At 45.1% G+C, this 20,448-nt stretch overlaps 1 protein-coding gene across 8 annotated transcripts in view; it reads right to left on the bottom strand.

Moving 5' to 3' along the window:
• cnksr2 (connector enhancer of kinase suppressor of Ras 2) overlaps nucleotides 1-4,460 on the bottom strand; it is a 469,607-nt gene extending 465,147 nt beyond the window's left edge. For all 8 annotated transcript variants that reach the window (XM_033033316.1, XM_033033315.1, XM_033033314.1 and 5 more), the window contains exon 1: nucleotides 3,943-4,460. In XM_033033316.1, coding sequence (XP_032889207.1) covers nucleotides 3,943-4,006 — 64 coding nt within the window. In that variant the 5' untranslated portion in view covers nucleotides 4,007-4,460. The remainder of the gene's footprint in view (nucleotides 1-3,942) is intronic.
• Nucleotides 4,461-20,448: the final 15,988 nt, after the last annotated feature.

Genomic DNA, 20,448 nt, shown 5'->3' on the forward strand with positions numbered 1-20,448 from the left:
AGTTCCATGTTATCCACTTTACTCATTCGCTCCCTATAATCGAATCCAGAAGTTACAGGCTCATTGCTTAAAACAAAGTTTCCTCTCAGTCATCACCACTTCTGGCAGTGCTTCACAGCTCCAGAGATCCCAGGTACCATTTTGATCTCAGGTGCTGTCTTTGTAGAATTTGTATGTTCTCCCTGTGACAGTGTGGGTCTGAAGAAGGGTCTCAACCCGAAACGTCATCCATTCCTTCTCTCCAGAGATGCTGCATGTCCCGCTGATTTACTCCAGCATTGTGTGTCGACCTTCGATTTAAACCAGCATCTGCAGTTCTTTCCTACAGTGTGGGTTTCTCCTGGGTGCTCCAGTTTCCATCCACATTCCAAAGATGTAACCGCTATTAAATTACCCCTGGTGTGAGTGGGCAGTGGGAGAATCATGATGGGAGGACAGAGAATGGATTGTATGCATGGAAAAAAATATTGATGACCATTGCTCTGAAAGCAGGAATCACTTGATGGGCTGAAGGGCCTCCTTGTATGACATATGAAAATGTTTCAAGGTGGTTTATATCCAAGTAGTCTCATGCAATAATAATTATGGCCTAATCAAATATTCACTCCAGATAGCTATCATTTGGACATTCCTTTTCACTTTGATCGCATTGTCGGTTAGTTTGGGAAAATATTCAAAGTTGTTCTTGGTTCCGCTTCAAAGGAATGGTGCTTTATTTTTAATACATGCAGTGCATATTTTAAGCAAAGAAAATTGAACTTTCCCGTTTTATTTTCTAGCCATCAAGTTTGAAACCTTTTGGGAATACAAACCAGGTATGCCAGACAGTAAAGAAAATTGATTTTGTGAACCCCTCCATTGGAAATCACTAAATTATTGACCAGCCTTTTCCCCTTGCATATGGTGATAGCTTGAATTGTGTACATAGATTATAGAACAGTCCAGCACAGGAACGGGCTCTTTGGCCCACAATGTTTGTGCTGAACATGATGCCGAGTTAAACTGATCTCATCTGCCTGTACATGATCCCTATCCCTCCATTCCCTGTACTTACATGTGCCTATCTAAAAGCCTCTTAACCTGTTCATTGCCACCCTCAAGCATACTCGGGTCAGAGAATACAAGTAAAACAAAATCTTGGCAGTGAACAGGGCATCTGCCTCCACTACCCCTGGCAATGCGTTCCAGGCCCCCACCGCCATCCGTGTAAAAAACCTGCCCCGCACATCTCCATTAAACTTTCCCCTTCGAGCTATGCCTCTAGTGTTGGACATTTCCACCCTGACTGTCTACCCTATCTATGCCTCTCATCATTTTATACACTTCTATCAAGTCTCCCCTCAACCTCCGATGTTCCAGAGAAAACAATCCAAGTCTATCCAACCTCTCCCTGTAGCCGAAACACTCTAATCCAGGCAGCATTCTAGTAAATGTGCATTTCAGTTTGTTTAAATATCTTGTTGAGATTATATGAAAATAAATATTTTAATTTCTGTTGGAAGAACTTCCCCCAGAATGGTTCACTGAAAACTCTGCTTGATGTATGCATAATTAATATATCCCTCACCGAGGTTAAAGGCATCCTAAAATTCTAGAAATAAGAACCAGGGTTGAACTTCACCTGCATTTTTCTAGCAGGCTGGATACAAAGTGCTGGAGTAACTCCGCGGGATAGGCAGCATCTCTGGAGATCAAGGCTGGTTGATGTTTTGGGTCGGGACCCTTCTTCAGACTCGGAATCAGTCTGAAGAAGAGTTTCAACCTGAGACGTCACCCAGCCTATTTCTCCAGAGATGCTGCCTGATCTGCTGTTACTGCAGCATTTTGTGTCTATCTTTGGTATATACCATAGCTGCAGCTCATTTCTACACATTTTTACTACTAGACTGATTATTTCCTGTTCAGAATAAATAGTTAAAATAATTTACTGTATGTATAAATTTACAGAGAACGGCCAGTTTAATATGTTGCTCATTATATTTGTGCCTTCCCATCCACCCCAAAGAAGCCCATGGCAAGGCATTTCTCTGTTGTCAATTTCACTGAAATAATAGCTCTACACTAGCCCACTCTCAATAAGATGATCTTTCCTTTATCTAACAGCTGACAATAACCTACATGACGGCACATTTACTGCATCGGCTGTTCCAGCTCTTTTACTTCACAAGAAAACATGCAGAGCATTGAAATAATCCCACTGTGCATATACAACAATAAAATAAAACTTTAATACTTGGCAGTATTTATGGAAAAGCGAGCAAATTGTTTAGCTCCTATAATAATGCAAGTGACAGCAATAAAGTTTGCGTGATTTATAACTTGTACCTGGATCACAAACTCGTAATTATTATCGGATCACTGTAAATTTGTCAAGAAATAATGGATAGATTATATGCTGAGACTTTCCTTCCCCATGCTAATTCAAGTGTATTCTTGAGTGTATTATTTTCGTGTTTAGAATAAATAGTTAAAATAATTCACTGTGTGCGTTTTAAACAACCACTAAGTACATGTTTCTCAATGTTTGCCCGATTAAATCAAATGACTGATCACCCTATCCACAATTAATTCACCATTCAGAATATGTTGCTTTATATCCCCTTGATCGTGATTTGGTTCCTTCAGGCTAGTGAGTGTTTTGGGATGATGTGGAGTTAGACGAGAGGGAGACACACACCAGCAGGCACCCACCGGGACCGGTGGCCTGTGTCTGCGCTGTACAACTCGATGTAATTCTTTCCACCGTGAAGCAGGTGGGCCAAAGTGCACAGCTGCCACCAGCTCAGCATGCCCATCTGCCAAATGTCAACCTACGCAGGTAGCAGCAGGGCTTCTCCATTTGCTTTTAAACGTCTAGATTTACTTGTAGAAACATACAATTGACACGTCCCTCCTCCCGCCTACCAGTCAATCGAGACTTTCACTCCTTCCTCTTGCAATAAACACTTCACGATCGCCCGATTCCGTTCACAATCGCCAATCTCAGAGAGAGTCGGGAGGATGTTTTTAAAAGCCTAGAATGAACTGAGATTAAACTCGGTGGCATTTTATTTTATTTTAATTGTCAGTTTAGTGGACGAGCTCCACAAACAGAACGCAAGAAGTGGCGTGGAGTTGTTTACAAGGAAGAGTTCCCGTTTGGAACATCAGTCTGAGGAAGGGTTTCGGCCCGAAACGTCGCCTATTTCCTTCGCTCCATAGATGCTGCTGCACCCGCTGAGTTTCTCCAGCAATTTTGTGTACCTCCCGTTTGGAACTGTTCGCTTGTACAAGTGGCTACTTGTATAAGGATCGCCGAGATGAAACCTAACGACACGGGTTGCACGCGTGAAAATGTAACCTGGTCTTCTCTGGCCTCCTGTCAAAAAAACCCTACCCACAATGGAAGTCACGATTTGCAAGTTCCTGAATGTGGCATTTCTGAGCAAGCCCGGAGAGAAATGCACACAATTTGATAAGTAAAAGTTGATAAGCTTTCCAAGCGGAAGTACGAGCCGAGTTTTTAAAGACCAATATCGACAGTGGACATAAATCGGATTGATTTACCCAAACAGATCTGCCACGGAGGATGCGAGACCACGTTTCTCTAGATAACTCTCTGGCAGCCAGCTCCATAGATCAATAAACCTAAACGACCATGCAGGCGCAATTGCAATCTTCGATTGTTAAAACGCATAACAGCAACCAGCCTTGATTTTTACCCCCGAACTAAACATGCTGCCAAGCAACTGCACAACGCTGGCGAAAATGTCACCATCCACTTGACCAGGTTTCAATAAATATGTACACATATAATCTGTGAGTGTTCATAGGTTTTTAAAGAGGGTTGAGCACCATTTGTGAAATGCAACAACTCGTTCCCCAACTCACTCCCTGCCCCAGCAAGCAGCAAAGCCGGTCACCCCGCACGGAACTAGTTCGATGCACACACACACAATTTACCTTTCATCCAGTCCACCACTTGGCTCGGGATCCATTTACTAACCGGTTCCATGATCAGAGCCATGAGGAACTTTCGCCTCCCGGAGTAACAAGCGGTGACAATGTAAAGCGGGGCTCGCTGCCAACGTGGTCCGAAGCCCTCTGTCACTTGCTCTCAGTCCCCGTGCAGGTGAAACCCTCCTCACACTGTCAGCCGCCGCCTCTCCCGGCAAAGCGTTGCTTCTCTCTCCCCCTCGTCCGTCAGGCTCTCGCCTTCCTCTTGCAAGTTTGCTTCTTGCGAATAATTCTCACCGTCAAAACAGCCCTTGCAGGTTTTTGTAAAAATAATTGCATTGGATTGCGAGAGGATGAAAGTGCATTTCTTGCTGGGGTGCGAGGAGGGAGCTGCTGGGTCGAGGTCCGTGTGTCAACGCCGATCAAGTGCAGTGTGCTGGAATGCAGCGTTCGTCAGTCAGCAGCTCGAGTTTGCTCCGGCTCCGGCTCCTGCTGCCGGTCGCTCGTCTGCTCTCTCACTCACTCGCTCCCTCTGACCGAAGCCTCCAGCTGCTCGAGTATCTTTGCTCCAGCTTGCAGGCGGCAGGGCGGGCTGACGGCGCTCTCCGCTGGCCCGCGCGCGCACTTGCACCCTTCACTCTCCCGCACGGCACGCGCTCCGGGCCGCCGCATGGGCTGGAGCCGCCGCTGGAACCAGGGGAGGGAATTGCCACGAAAGTTGCCGCGTTTCACAGGGGAGAGGGGGGGGGTGGACAGTGGGTTACTTTCGGTCCTAACCCAATTAAACATGAGCGATGCGTTCAATGCAACCCATGCAAATGGCACACGCTGATTAGCGATGTTCTTCTGAACGTGATGCAGTCACTTGGCAGGCAGCGTGGGTGGCAGAACCTACACACTAATGATGTTGCTTGGCAATGCATTGGAGATGGGGAATATGCGCAACAGTTCCTCCTTTACGCTTGGAAGTGCTGCAATATAAATACAGATTTTTTCCTTACAGTGAATCTATTTACATCGCAGGGCGAGGCGAATTCCCCGAACCAAAGCTGGATAACATTTCCAGAAAAAATGCAGTGAGCGATGGACAGTTATCGAAGAAATATGCGTGGTGAAAATCGCAGTACCTTTCAGCAGTGCCAGGGTTTATTTCCACTGAAATTCACCACTCATCCTCGGTCTTGCTGGGAATGGCATTGTCATTCATGAATAATGAACTGGAAGTGGGATTGTGGGCATAATAGCCATCCCCCTAGGACGTATCTTGTTATCCTGGCTGTCGAGCATTGCCTTGGAAATGGTTGTGGCTTGTTTAAAAAAAAAATGAACAAGTACATTTTGACTGCATGTTGAACCAACAGCTGGGACCTTTATTTGTTGCCATAAAATGCGTTACGCTTGCTATTAAACAGGTTGCGCTAAATTACAAAAAAGAGAGATAATGAAAAATATGGTCAAATAAGTAATTTAAAGTATCGCAAAGAAAGATGGAAGAGAGCAAGAGGGAACTTTAAAGAGGAGATTGCAAAGCTCATTTTGAGGTATTTTATATTTAAGGCATTTTATATATTTTCCGACAATTGCCATTTATAATGACATCTACATAGTTAAACGTAGGTAGACGCAAATTGCTGGAGTAACTCAGCGGGACAGGCAGCATCTCTTAGGCTGTGGGCCGAGCATCAAAAATGTCTAAAAATTAGTTTTTGTGACCCGTCACCAAACTACATGAAATTTTCCACAGATTTAGATGAAATATAATTGAGAAGGAAGTCATAACTCGTCATTGCTGAAAGTTGCACATTAATCAATTAAACTAATTAGAAAATGAGATCGGGGAGGCAGGAGACGCGAGGCCGCTACGGACGGCACTATGTACAACCCCCCCCCCCCCCCCCCCCGCCCGCGGAGAAGGTCCGCAGCTCCGCATTCGCGAATCGGCCGCCTTTTATTTGAGACCGCGGCTTCACTATGTTAAATACATAGGCCCCGCGATCGGAGCGCCTTTTCCCGGTAAGTTATCGCAGGCAGCTCCGAGATTAGATGATTAAGACTTATTAATCTACAACAAGCTGGCATTAGTGAAAATGTTTAATTTACCTTGTTATTGGAGCAAGTGAGTGTACAGCCTCCAAATCTCATTTTTTCACATTATAAAGAGTGCAATTAAATTAATTAAAGTCCATACAGATTAATTTTCATAAATTCTGACTTTAGATCTTACCTTTGTTCCAGTTGATTCACAGTTTGACTGCAGCATCTCAGCAGCGACTTTGCTTTCAAGACTTTCTTCCACTTCTATCCACTTAGCTGTACATTTTTCAGACTTCTTAATGCTTTTCTCACTAAATTCAATTACCCTGCTGCATGTTTCCACGACACAGAACTAGAAAGAACCTTCATCGGAATCTCCAGTAAAACAGGCAGTGAAGCCCTCTCAGCTATGATGTGTGCTAGCCTGAAGCAAAGCGCGTGATTGGCCAACTGGCAGACAACTATTATTTTTGAAGAAGAACATCCCACTATATTTCATGAACCCATAGGAGGAAAAGACATGGGTTCAATGTTTGCTTGAGATCATATTAATCAAAAATGTTTGACGGTTTTTAAATTTAGTTTAGTTTATTATTGTTACATGTACCGAGGTAGAGTGAAAATATTTTATTGTTGCATGCTTAAAGATGGTTCAAAGGTCTCCAATGAGGTAGACGTTAGGTCAGGACCGCACTCTAGCTGGGAAGAGGATGGTTCAATTGCTTGATAACGGCTGGCAAGAAACTATTCCCTTGAATCTGGAGGTATCTGTTTTCACACTTCTGTATCTCTTGCCTGATGGGAGTGGGGAGAAGACTGGTCCTTGATTTTGCTGGTGGCCTTGCCGAGGCAGCACAAATACAGATCTATGAAAGGGTTTGCATGATAGTCTGGGTTGCGTCCATGACCCTCTGAAATTTCTTGCTGTCTTGGATGGAGCTCTTCCCAAACCTTGCTGTGATCTGTGATGCATCCCAATAAAATGCTTTTTACAGTGCATTTGCAGAAGCTGCTGAGGGTTGTTGGGGACATGCCAAACTTCCTAAACCTTCTAAGGAAGTAGAAATGTTGATGCGCTTTCTTAGTCATTGCTTTGATGTGGCTGTACCAGGTCAAATTGCTGGTGATATTTACTCAGAACTTGAAGATTTCGACCATCTCTACTTCAGTGCCATCAATGTATGCCGTGTGTATACCTGTATATGGTGTGTACTGCTTCGCTTCCTGAAGTCAATCACAATCTCCGTTGTCTTGCTGACATTGAGGTAGCTGTTTTGACACCAGCTTATTAGGTTCTCAATCTCCTTCCTGTACTCCATCTCATCTTTATGTTGTACGTGTTGCACTACAGTGAAGTTATCTGCAAACTTGTAAATCGAGTTGGATAAGCTATTGGCTGCACAGTCATGAGTGTATAAGGAGTAAAGAAAGGGGCCAAGAACACATCCTTGCAGGGCACCAAAGTTGGGGATTATCACAGTGAATGATTTGTCACCCATCCTCACTGAATGTGGTCTGTTGGTTAGGAAGTAGGGAATCTGCTTGGAGAGTAAGATTGTTGAAAATAGAAAATAATTTGTTGTCATCAGTGGGTTGAACACCACCTGCTTATTGTATGTATTGAATCTCATGTATGGAAACACAAGATCAACATTTGTAGTCATAGTCACACAACATAGAAATAAGTCCTTTGGCCCAACTTGCCCCACACCAACCAACATGCCCATCGACACTAGTCTCACTTACCTGTGTTTGGCCCATATCCTTCTAACCCTATCCTATCCATGTACCTGTGAAAATGTTTTGCAAACCTTGAGACTGCAGCTGCTTCACTCTGGCAGCTTGTTCCATGCACCCACCGCCCTTTGTGTAAAAAAGGTTGCCCCTTAGGTTCCTATTCAATCATTCCCTCTTCATCTTAAACCCATGTCCTCTGGTTCTTGATTCCCCTTCCCTGGCTAAAAGATTCTGTGCTTCACCCTATCTATTCCTCTCATCATCTTATACACCTTTACAAGATCACTCCTCATCCTCCTGCGCTCCAAATAAAGAAATAAAGTCCGAGCCTAGTCGTACTGTGAATAGCCCAGGGGATACAGAAATAACATATTCAGATGTGAATTCATGACCAATTTTATTATCTTAGCTTTGTGGCCTAATTTTTATACAACACCGAATATGGATTATAATTAACGTTTAAATAATGGTACAGAGAAGTTTTAGAAAAAGTTGACTGGATTATTGGTGTTTCTCAATAACGGGTGGGGAGCTGAGAGAATCAAAAACTAAAGGGTTTTGTCACTGAATGGTAGGTTAATATCTTGTATTACCTATTTTAATTAGAAATTCCCTTTATTAATACAAATGTAGATGTTATCAACTTAAAAAGAAAAATTACTGCAGGATGCATACCTTGTAGATATGGTACGCATGCAGGTTAAATAATTCTATTTAATATTCATCATAATGTTTGTGATTCTTAATGCAGAGTTGGAGGGTGCATTATGTCACCCAATGCAATGCATAAATTCTATTCTTGTGAAAATTAAATCAGTAGAGTTGATTATTCTAAAAATATTTTGTTTTATATGTGCTGATTTTTCATTTCATGGCTTTTATTGCAGGTTAGATTAAAAATGAACTCAGCACCATATAAAATAATTAAGTTGTAAATGAAATAAAAGCAACCTTTAAATAACTTTTTAAGCCATGAATAGTAAAGTTAAAAATAAAACCATTGATTTTCTACTCTCAGTTTATGATGAACTGCAAATTTTCAAAAACTGCCAATTCATAAGTTTCACTTAGCAGCTTCTACTGCCCTCCGCTAGACTTCAGAATGTACTGACATAAAGCTATTTGTTGTCAAATTCAACTGGTTTAAACACAATCTACTTCACCAGTAGAATAACACGCTGTGCATTATTCATGTAATACCTGAAAGGACACATCTCCTGACATTGCACATATTAACATCCCATATTATCACAAAGAATACTTACCTGGAAACAAATAAATATTGTATCTTCCTATGCATTATTTGCTTTCTCACTAAATGTTAATTACATAACTTATATTTTAACTTTAACAATGCGATAAAACATTGGAAATGCTGTAAAATATGGATCCATACATTTTGAAGTTCAGTGTCTGAGATGGCTCAATTTTTTACTGAATTAATTAGTGTTCCATATTATAAAGCATACACTTTAAACTCAGTGCATAATTATCTTTCCAAATTGATTTTTGGAAAGTTTTGTTTTTACATTTTTGTACCGACTGAAAATTAGTTGACAGGTCATTTCTGACGAATTGACACCAGCTCTCTTGTGCTGGTCATATATTGATTAATGTGACCAATCCCTTCCACCTCCCCAACTCCTGCAGCACATCAATTGGCAGAGTTTGAGGATTTTCTTTTCTTAAAAGTGAGAAGGCCTACATTTTCAAACCAGTGTTGTTCAAAATGCCACTAACAATGAAAAGCATCTATTTAGAAACATGTCCAACCCTTCTTGACTTCACATGTGTCATAGAGATACAACACTGAAATAAGCCCTTTGCCACCGTCTATATCAACCTTGAATTACAATTCATCCTAATCTACATTAATCCCATTTTATCTTCTCCCACATTCTCATTAACTCTCCACATTCTCATTTTCTCTCTCCACTCACCCACACATTAGGGGCAATTTACAATGTCCAATAAGTCTACCAACCCCTGCATCTTTGGCCTTGAGAGGAAGAGGAGGAAAGCCACTCGGTTTCAGGGAGGATTGAACCCAGGTCTCTTGCCCAGGAGACAACAGCTCAACCAGCTGCACCACAGTGTTGATTAACTTGCTTTTCTATGCAGGCACTGGAATAGATCGGATTGTTTTAAACAGAGCCAAATGAATCAAGATTTTTTCTGAATTAGCTCTTTACTAAAACAAGCAGAGTCAGCCAGCAAACTAAGTAAAACACCTGGATTCTTCTATTTTTAAACTAGACAAGAGATGAGGCATTGGAACAAGTGTTGTTGTATTCCTTTTACAGATATCAAACAAGTGCAAAACCATATAAATGCTGATGTATTAGTATCAGCAACCAGAGGCTTTGACGATCCCCATCTAAAACAGGCATTCATTCCTTTGTATCTGTACCCTTGTGAGGCCACATTGTAAAAAATACGTTGCCTGAATGCAATGAAATGCAGACAGAAAAAAGTTCCAGCAAACAATGTGCTGGAGGAACACTGCAAGTCGAGCAGCATGTGTGGGTGGAAGGGAATGGTTAACATTAATGGTCAATACCCTGCATTGGGCCTGAGAGTGTCAGTCATTATGGAATGCAAGCCAAGCCAAGTCACAGACAAGTGAAAACACAAAATTCTTCTGTTAATAATACAACATCAACTTATTGAAGTCCCCCTGCCATGTCCTACATCATTATACACTGATTTTCCTGTATTCCTCATCTTTCTAATGGCCATATTACTTTTTTTTTTTTAACTCCTTTAGTTTAGGAAAGATAATTGAATGTATTTGCATAAGTAACAATGTTGCATTTTGTCCAAATATTTCCTATTGTACGTGGGAACCATAAAATAAAGATCTTTAATCAGCGGTAAAATCGTAGTCAAGAAACAAAAAGGGTGGTGCCAGCAATGACGGCCTCGCCAACAGTCTGTCCGTCCCTTCCTTCTTTTGTTGTTTGTTTCTGTGTTCAATGTATGTTTTTTGTATTCTTTAGCTTGTTTTATTTGGTGGGGGGGTGGAGAACTTTTTCTAATCTCTTATCTCGACAGATGCGATTTTGTTCCGTATCGTATCTCCATCCGCACTGCGGCCCAATGTCAAGGAGTTGGTGGCCTTTACTGGAGACAGACTGAGAGAACTCCACCGCGGGTGCCTACGGATTTGAACATCACAGAGCTCGTGGTCTCTGGGCAGTGACAGACTTCAGGAACTCCAAGCCGCAAAAGATTTGACCAGCCCGACGCGGGATCTTCGACCACCCCGAATGCGGATGGTTCGACTGCCCCGACCATGGGAGGTTGGACTTTATTGCCTTCCATCACAGTGTGGTGGATGTTTATGATAACCTTTATGTCATTGTGTGTCTTGTTTTTTTGGTATGGCTGTATGGTAATTTGAATTTTGCTTTACCTTAATTGGTACATGTGACAATAAAGAAACTTTGAAAGTTTAATATTTTTCTCAAGTTTACAGTGAACTTCCATCAATCAATTATGAGCATCTTATTTTTAAGAAATGACCCATTGAGATGCAATAAAGCAGACTACAGGAGGGTTATGTTGGAAATACTCAGCTGACCAGACAGCAACTGGCATCAGTTAGAATACCTCTGGGTTCAGGTTTCTCTCCAGGAATCTCTGCAGAGGAGAAGAGGGGACCACACTGTGGGCACTGAATGCAATTCCCCAAATTCTGCAACCTATTTGTGCTTGGTTTCTGCCCAGGAGGCAGCGCATGCACTACACGAGAGAAACCAAATGCAGATTAGCTTACAGCTTTGCGGAACAATTCTTATTAGAGCAGTAAAGCAATTTTGAGCTTCCAGCCCCCTGTCAATTTGATTCTCCATCCCACTCTTTGTCTCAGACCTTCTACATTGCTCCAGTGATGCCCAACATACCCTCAAGGAATAACACCCTTGACCTGAAACATCAACTGCTGTGCTTTCCCTACGGATGCTGCCAAAGACGCAGACTGCTTTCAGCATTGTTTTGATCTTTTTTGTATTTCCAGCATCTATGGTTTTATGCTCTTTTTCCCAGGCACTTTATGCGGGAACAGTGGTGAAGATTCAGCATTGCATCACGAATGGATGATAATTGATAGTTAATATGCATGAAATTCAGTGTATTCTCTCAATCTGGAAGCAGTTCATAGGTTGACCCAGGAATAAGTGGCATTTTGGCCTTCAGATAAACAGATACGTTGTTGGACAACATATTACTTTAGTTTAATTTAGCAATACGGTGCAGAAACAGGCCCGTCGGCCCACGGAGTCCATACCGACCAGCGATCCCTGCACATTAACACTATCCTACACACACTTGGGACAATTGAACATTTAAACCAAGCCAATTAACCTACAAACTATGTATGGCTTTGGAGTGTGGGAGGAAACCGAAGATCTTGGAGAAAAACCATACAGTCACAGGGAGAACGTACAAACTCCATGCAGACAGAACCCGTAGTCGGGATCGAACCCGAGCCTCTGTCGCCCAATACTAAATTTAAAAAAAGATCTCAAGTAAAAGCCTCGCCAATTAACACACCAACTGCCTGCAACAAATGCCCAGAAATACAATTTCTTCCTTGACTTGCTTGAACCAACATGTGCTAATTCCTATTTGGACACCAACAAAATAATCATAAAATTGTCTAAACATTTATTAGAAGTTTCAGCAGGATGTACTTGGAATCACCTTAAGCACAAAGCAAGCACAATGCAAAGGACTTGCATGTTTCCCATTGGGAGCAAGGTGAGGGACTCCCCACTGCCACATCTGTGCTGGTCTCCTCACTGGGAAGGGTGTCCGATCCTGAAGGATTTCATCCTGTGGAAGCTACCGAGGAGCTACCGAGGAGCCACATAAAAAGCAGTAATTGGGGCAAGGAAAAATGCTTGGGGGAGGAGAGACGTGGCTTTTTGTGTGGGCAACCCCTCCAAAGCAGTGGTTAGTTATAGGTTATAACTAGTGAGTATACATTTAAGATTTGAGAGGAAAGATTTCATAGGAACTGGCAGGCAACCTTTCACAGAGGGTGGTGTGTGTGGAATGAGCTGTCAAACGAAATGGTTGAGGCAGGAACAATAACAATATTTATAAAACACTGGGACAAAGACATGGATATTCTTATTGGTGTTTGTTTATTAATATCCCATGTACCAAACTACAGTGAAAAGCCTCCGAAGTTATAGAATGACAAATCACACAAGTACAACAGATAATCAAAGTGACAAAGTGCAGTGTGTTGAACATGGTCTGACAACATAATAGCATTAGAGCTACAGGTACTGAGAAACTGCAGAAAAATAAAGTTCAAAGTCTGCAATGAGGCACATTGGAAGATCAGGACCATTCATCCAGCATATGGGAGGACCATTCAGTAGCCCAATAACAATGGGAAATAAACTGTTAATGAGTGTAGAGGTATGTGTTTTCAAGCTTAATTACTCATCTGCCCGGTGGGAGAAGAGGGGAATGACTCGGGTGAAAATGGTCCTTAATTATGCTGGCTGCTTTCTGAAGGCAGCATGAAGACAGAGTGAGGTTGATCTGTGTGATGGATTGGGCTATAAACACAAATCTCTGCAATTTCTTGGGGTTTGAGCAGAGCTGTTGCCAAACCTAGGTGTGATGCAACCTGATAGTAGGTTTCCTTCGAAAGGAGATTTTTAGAAATTAGCAAGATTATTTGAGCCATGCGAGCTTCTGCAGTCTTCTGAGGGAGTAGGAGCATTGGTGCATTTTCTTGGCAGTAGCTTCAATGCAGTTGATAATATTTTGCCTCAGAAACTGATCAGGGGTATACACCCCTCATTTCTTGAAGTCGACAACAAGCTCCTTCATCTTGCCAACGTTGAGGGATAGGTTGTTTTCCTGATACCATGTTACTGAGCTCTATCTCCTTCCTTTATTCCATCCATCATTGTTCGAGATCTGGCGTTATGCAGTGGTGCCATCTGCTAAATTGTAAATGGAGCTAGAGCAGAATTTAGCTGCGCATTCGTGATTGCATTTGTGGGAATATGGTAAGGGTCTGAGAACCTTGATGAGGATTATTGTGGAGGATATTTTGCCATCATCCTCATAATATGGTCCATGGGACAGTAACTCAAAGATCTTGCAGACTCCTAGGACAAGGAGGACCAAAATGAGTTTGTTTGAGAATACGGTGCTGGAGACAGGGTTATAGTCATCAATAGGAGTCGGACATTGGTGTTTTCCAGTGATAACTGCAAGGTTAGGGAGATCGTATCTGCCTGACAGAGAAGGTTGAGAGGAATACAAGCCAAATGTGAGAAAATGGAACTAGCTCAAATGAGCATCTTGGTCAGTACAGAAAAGCTGAACTAAAGTGCCCAATTCCAAGCAGTATTACCTTATGTCACCAGAAATAAAATTAAAGTTTTAATGTTGAATGACCACGTGTCAAATTGAGTTTAAACTGTATTTGGATTGGTTGCTAACCTTGGAGATTTTGTCAATGCACTCACAGCTTATTTAATGATATAAAATGTTCTGTTTCTACATATGGTTTCAGCAATAAATGTTTAAAAGCTTAAGGCAAGGTTCAGTGTATTGTCTTCCCTGATTAAGAGAAATTAAATCAGAGGAAAAAAGGATTTACAAGATCTGTCTGGTTGATTATTGAAACAGTAGATACAATATTAAATGTTCTCTCAATTCTAAATTTAGACTTTGGTGCTTTGAGATGGGATTGCACCAAGTTTTGTTGTGCCAAAACATTGTTACTTTCAGCACTGGCTCTATAATGGTTCCTGCCAGATAAACCATGACTTTTCTCCGAAACTGCATTGTGTAGGAAGGAACTGGCCCAGAGTTCGAAGAAGGGTCTCCACCCAAAATGTCACCCATTCCTTCTCTCCAGGGATGCTGCCTGTCCAGCTGATTTGTTCCAGCTTTTGTGTCTATCTTAGGTGCAATTTTAGGACTGTTTCAGTGAGGAATAGGAGGGACATTACCTGGTGGGGGCACTCACAGGTACAACACACCTGCCTAGAGTTGGTCCTCCTCCCTATGTGCGATCGAGCTACAAAGGCCTAAACCACCTCTCAAGCAGGGACTATACAAAATCAGCCAGGTATTCCGATTACTACAAACTTTCTGAATTGATCAAATCTGTACATCTTGATTGCCACATACGATACAGCATCATCACAAAGATTAGGGGACAGCCAGTTAGAAACAACTATCTTCAGTTTTGTCTTTGCAGAGTATCAAGAAAGGCTTTAGTTCCCCTGATTTGGAGCAGGAAGAGCAGGATGAAGGGAAGAGCAGAGGGACAGGAGGAAGGAGATGAAACAGACAGTGAGAACCAGAATAAGCCTATTTGCTGATATTAAAATATGTAACCAGGCCCTTTGGCCCATCGGGTCTACGCCGACCAATCACCCGTACACTAGCACTATCCTACAGACGAGTGACAAATTAGAATGTTAGCGAAGCCAATTTAACCGACAAAGCTACAAGTCTTTGCAATGTGAGGAAACCCGAGCACTCGTAGAAAACTCGCATGGTCACAGGGAGAACGCACAAACTCCTAGATGACGCTGTCAATGTTGGATAAGGACATTTCCTGCTACTTTTGCTCATGCGTCTTCTCCACGGCTCTCGCTGCTCTCCTCGCTGTTTCTCCTCTGGCACTGGCTGCTATCTGTGCTTTGTAAAATTGTCCGGCAAGCAGCTTCCTATGAAGAAGTATCCAGTCCAAGTGGGTGCGAAATACAGGGCATCCCAGGACTGATGAAGGCACCGTTACAACATTATGAGACCATAGCATTCTCCATTACCACCATGTGTTGTGTGGTTCTAGTTATATCTCATGGATGTAGTTGGAGTGTAACCAGTAAGCAAAGCAAATGAGGATACCCCTTGGTCCCAAGGATCCATCATTCAGGGCACTGCTGGATGCTGAAAGCACTGATCCCATCTGGATCAAACTGTTAGAACTGCTAGGAAACATGGCATCCACCATGAGACAATGTTTCTTCACAATAAACCGAAGTTTGAGAGAGTAGAAAACTTTCCTGGGTTATCAGAGGAGTGCAGTCAAGACCTGCCTACATCAGAGGGAAGCCAGCAATGCTGGTAAATGCCACTGTATAAATTGCCACTTCCTCCTCACATTGAAATTAAAAAACAAATTATTTTTTCTAGTCAGAAGGAAGCAGAGGTGACCTCCCCGATGCTTCAGCAATCAGCAAATTGAGGGCTAATGACAGATCTGCTGTGGTTTCCTGGGATAAACCAGAGGCCAGGAAGGTGATAGTCACTGTGTTCAAGAAAGAACTGCAGATGCTGGAAAATCGAAGGTACACAAAAATGCTGGAGAAACTCAGCGGGTGCAGCAGCATCTATGGAGCGAAGGAAATAGGCAACGTTTCGGGCCGAAACCCTTCTTCAGACTGATAGGGGGTGGCGGGGAGAAGGAAGGACAAAGGAGAAGGAGGAGCCCGAGGGCTGAGGGATGGGAGGAGACAGCCCGAGGGCTGAGGAAGGGGAGGAAACAGCAAGGGCTAACAAAATTGGGAGAATTCAATGTTCATGCCCACAGGATGCACACTCCCAAAGCAGAATATGAGGTGCTGTTCCTCCAATTTCCAGTGTTGCTCACTCTGGCCATGGAGGAGACCCAGGACAGTATTGTATTGTATTGTATTGTATTCAAATTTATTGTCATTGTCTCAGTTAGAGACAACGAAATGAATTTCCCTTACAGGCAGTATCATAAAAATAAAAAATAAAAAATAATAATAAATAATAAAACATATTAAAAATAAAATAGAATTTAAAAAAAAGCACAAACACTGAAAGTCCACGACACAACATAACAAAGTGGCACCAAGGTGAGGAAGGCACCATAGTCCAGCCAGCCTCCCCTACGTTCTTCCCAGATGTTCACTCGTGGTCGAGGTCTTCCTAGCACCTGCAGTCGCCGCCCCGGGTGGCCCGATGTTCAGGCCCTCACGCCGGGCTGGTGTAACGCCGACGCCGAACCCCGACGGTGAACATCCTCCTCCTCAGCGGCCCGGACCTCCTGATCCTCCCGAGTCCGCAGCTCCCGAGTCCGCAGCTCCCGAGTCCGCAGCTCCCGAGTCCGCAGCTCCCGAGTCCGCAGCTCCCGAGTCCGCAGCTCCCGAGTCCGCAGCTCCCGAGTCCGCAGCTCCCGAGTCCGCAGCTCCCGAGTCCGCAGCTCCCGAGTCCGCAGCTCCCGAGTCCGCAGCTCCCGAGTCCGCAGCTCCCGAGTCCGCAGCTCCCGAGTCCGCAGCTCCCGAGTCCGCAGCTCCCGAGTCCGCAGCTCCCGAGTCCGCAGCTCCCGAGTCCGCAGCTCCCGAGTCCGCAGCTCCCGAGTCCGCAGCTCCCGAGTCCGCAGCTCCCGAGTCCGCAGCTCCCGAGTCCGCAGCTCCCGAGTCCGCAGCTCCCGAGTCCGCAGCTCCCGAGTCCGCAGCTCCCGAGTCCGCAGCTCCCGAGTCCGCAGCTCCCGAGTCCGCAGCTCCCGAGTCCGCAGCTCCCGAGTCCGCAGCTCCCGAGTCCGCAGCTCCCGAGTCCGCAGCTCCCGAGCCGGGCAGAGTCACAGGACCCCATGCTGTCCATCAGCGCCGCCCGCGTTGGGAGCCCGCAAACCGCAGCTCCATGATGTCGGTGCAGCAGGTCCAGCATTTCGGGCTCCAGACGGCGATCCCCGGTAAGGCATCGCCAGCCCCGCGATGTTTCAGCGCTATCCCGCCGCTGCTGGAGCTCTGGTCGATCCCGGCAGGAAATGCCGCGCTAATCCAGTAGGTAGGCCGCTCGGGGGGGGGGGGCGAGGACGCGACTCGAATAATAGTCGCGTCCTCACCAGGAAGCGGCTGAAGGACGGTATCCCCCGCACCGTACCCTCTTCCCCCACATAAAAACACAAAAAAACCACAAAAAAACACACTTTTACATAACTAAATAAACAAAAAAACAAAAAGATACCGGGCTGTAGGTGGAGGCTGCTGGCACCAGCGCCACCGGAAGTACAACACCGACAGAGAGGTCGGACGGGGAATGGGAGGGGGAGTTGAAGTGCTGAGCCACCGGGAGGTCAGGTAGGTTCTTGCATACCGAGCGGAGGTGTTCGGCGAAACGATCACCCAACCTCTGCTTAGTCCCACCGATGTAGATCAGCTGACATCTAGAGCAGCGGATGCAGTAGATGACGTTGGAGGAGATACAGGTGAACCTCTGTTGCACCTGGAATGACTGCTTGGGTCCTTGAATGGAGTCGAGGGGGGAGGTAAAGGGACAGGTATTGCATTTCTTGCGGTTACAATGGAAAGTGCCCGGGGAGGGGGTGGTACGGGAGGGAAGGGAAGAATTGACAAGGGAGTTGCGGAGGGAGCGGTCTTTGCGGAAGGCAGACATGGGGGGAGATGGGAAGATGTGGCGAGTGGTGGGGTCACGTTGGAGGTGGCGAAACTGACGGAGGATTACTTGTTGTATGTGATGGCTTGTGGGGTGAAAGGTGAGGACTAGAGGGACTCTGCCCTTGTTGCACGTGCGGGGATGGGGAGAGAGCAGTGTTGCGGGGTATGGGAGAGACCCTGGTGCGAGCCTCATCTATGGTGGAGGGGGGGAACCCCGTTCCCTGAAGAACGGGGACATTTCAAATGCCCTGGTGTGGAACGTCTCATCCTGGGAGCAGATGCGGCGTAGACGCAGACTTCTGACCAACATCCACTATAAACCCACTGACTCCCATGACTATCTGGACTACACGTCTTCCCACCCTGCCCCCTTAAGGACTCCATCCCCTACTCCCAATTCCTCCGTCTACGCCGCATCTGCTCCCAGGATGAGGCGTTCCACACCAGGGCATCTGAAATGTCCCCATTCTTCAGGGAACGGGGTTCCCCCCCCTCCACCATAGATGAGGCTCGCACCAGGGTCTCTTCCATACCCCTCAACACTGCTCTCTCCACAGCCCCGCATTCGCAACAAGGGCAGAGTCCCCCTAGTCCTCACCTTTCACCCCACCAGCCTTCACATACAACAAGTAATCCTCCATCAGTTTCGCCACCTCCAACGTGACCCCACCACTCGCCACATCTTCCCATCTCCCCCCATGTCTGCTTTCCGCAAAGACCGCTCCCTCCTCAACTCCCTTGTCAATTCTTCCCTTCCCTCCCGTACCACCCCCTCCCCGGGCACTTTCCTTTGCAACCGCAAGAAGTGCAACATCTGTCCCTTTACCTCCCCCCTCGACTCCATTCAAGGACCCAAGCAGTCGTTCCAGGTACGACAGAGGTTCACCTGTAACTCCTCCAACCTCATCTACTGCATACGCTGCTCTAGATGTCAGCTGATCTACATCGGTGAGACTAAGCGGAGGTTGGGCGATCGTTTCACCGAACACCTCTGCTCGGTCCGCAAGAACCTACCAGACCTCCCGGTGGCTCAGCACTTCAACTCCCCCTCCCATTCCCCGTCCGACCTCCCTGTCCTGGGTCTCCTCCATGGCCAGAGTGAGCAACACCGGAAATTGGAGGAACAGCACCTCATATTCCGCTTGGTGAGTCTGCATCCTGCGGGTATGAACATTGAATTCTCCCAATTTTGTTAGCCCTTGCTGTCTCCTCCCCTCCCTCAGCCCTTGGGCTGTCTCCTCCCATCCCTCAGCCCTCGGGCTCCTCCTCCTCCTTTGTCCTTCCTTCTCCCCGCCATCCCCTATCAGTCTGAAGAAGGGTTTCGGCCCGAAACGTTGCCTATTTCCTTCGCTCCATAGATGCTGCTGCACCCGCTGAGTTTCTCCAGCATTTTTGTGTACCAGGTGAAAGTCACCATCCACTTGACATCCACAGTTTTGAGTGCAAGGTAGCACAGCGTAGTACAGCCATTTCACAGATCCAGTGACCAGAGTTTCATCTGACATCATGCTGTCTGCGTGGAGTTTGCATGTTCTCTCTGTGACCACATGCTTCCTCTGGGTGCTCTGGTTTCATTCCATATCTCAAAGGCATGCTGATTATTAGGTTAATTGACTACTGCAAACTATCCCTAGTGTATTGGCTGGTGAGAGAATCAAAGAGTGTTAATTGATATCCATTAGAAAATAGGTGAAAAAGAAAGAGGGGTGAATGAGATTGATGGATTACTCAGAGCTGGTATAGACTTGGTGGGATGAAAGGCCTCTGTCTATGTCACAAAGAAATATGAAATACATCTAAATACGTAGATGAAGAGACACAAAATGCTGGAGCAACTTAGCAGTACATGCAGCATCTCTGGACCTTTTGGTCGAGACCTTTCTTCAGACTTTACACATGTTATTGCATTTGGAAAAGCGAGTCTTTGAACAGTCTATTCATCACTCGGGTCCAGGCTCTATGTATTTCTCCTAGGACTCGTTTGGTACCTCTCCACAGATCCATGCCTCCTGGCCCAATATTTCCAACACTCCAAGAGGAATCATAAGTAGAATTAGACCATTCAGCCCATAAAGTCTACTGTGCCATTCAATCATGGCTGATCCATCTCTCCCTCCGAACCCCATTTTCTTGCCTTCTTCCCATAACCTTTGGCACCCTAATCTGTATCTCTGCCTTAAACATATCCACTGACTTTGCCTTCTGCGGCAAATGCCACACTTACCTCAATGCTTTCATCCAGTATTCATTGCTGCCATTGAATGAACAACTTCACCAACTAAATGTAGCTAACGTTAGTGTTCTACGTGGTTGCTGTGTGGTG

Source organism: Amblyraja radiata, chromosome 14, assembly GCF_010909765.2.
Source record: "Amblyraja radiata isolate CabotCenter1 chromosome 14, sAmbRad1.1.pri, whole genome shotgun sequence".
In the NCBI taxonomy this organism is placed as follows: domain Eukaryota; kingdom Metazoa; phylum Chordata; class Chondrichthyes; order Rajiformes; family Rajidae; genus Amblyraja; species Amblyraja radiata.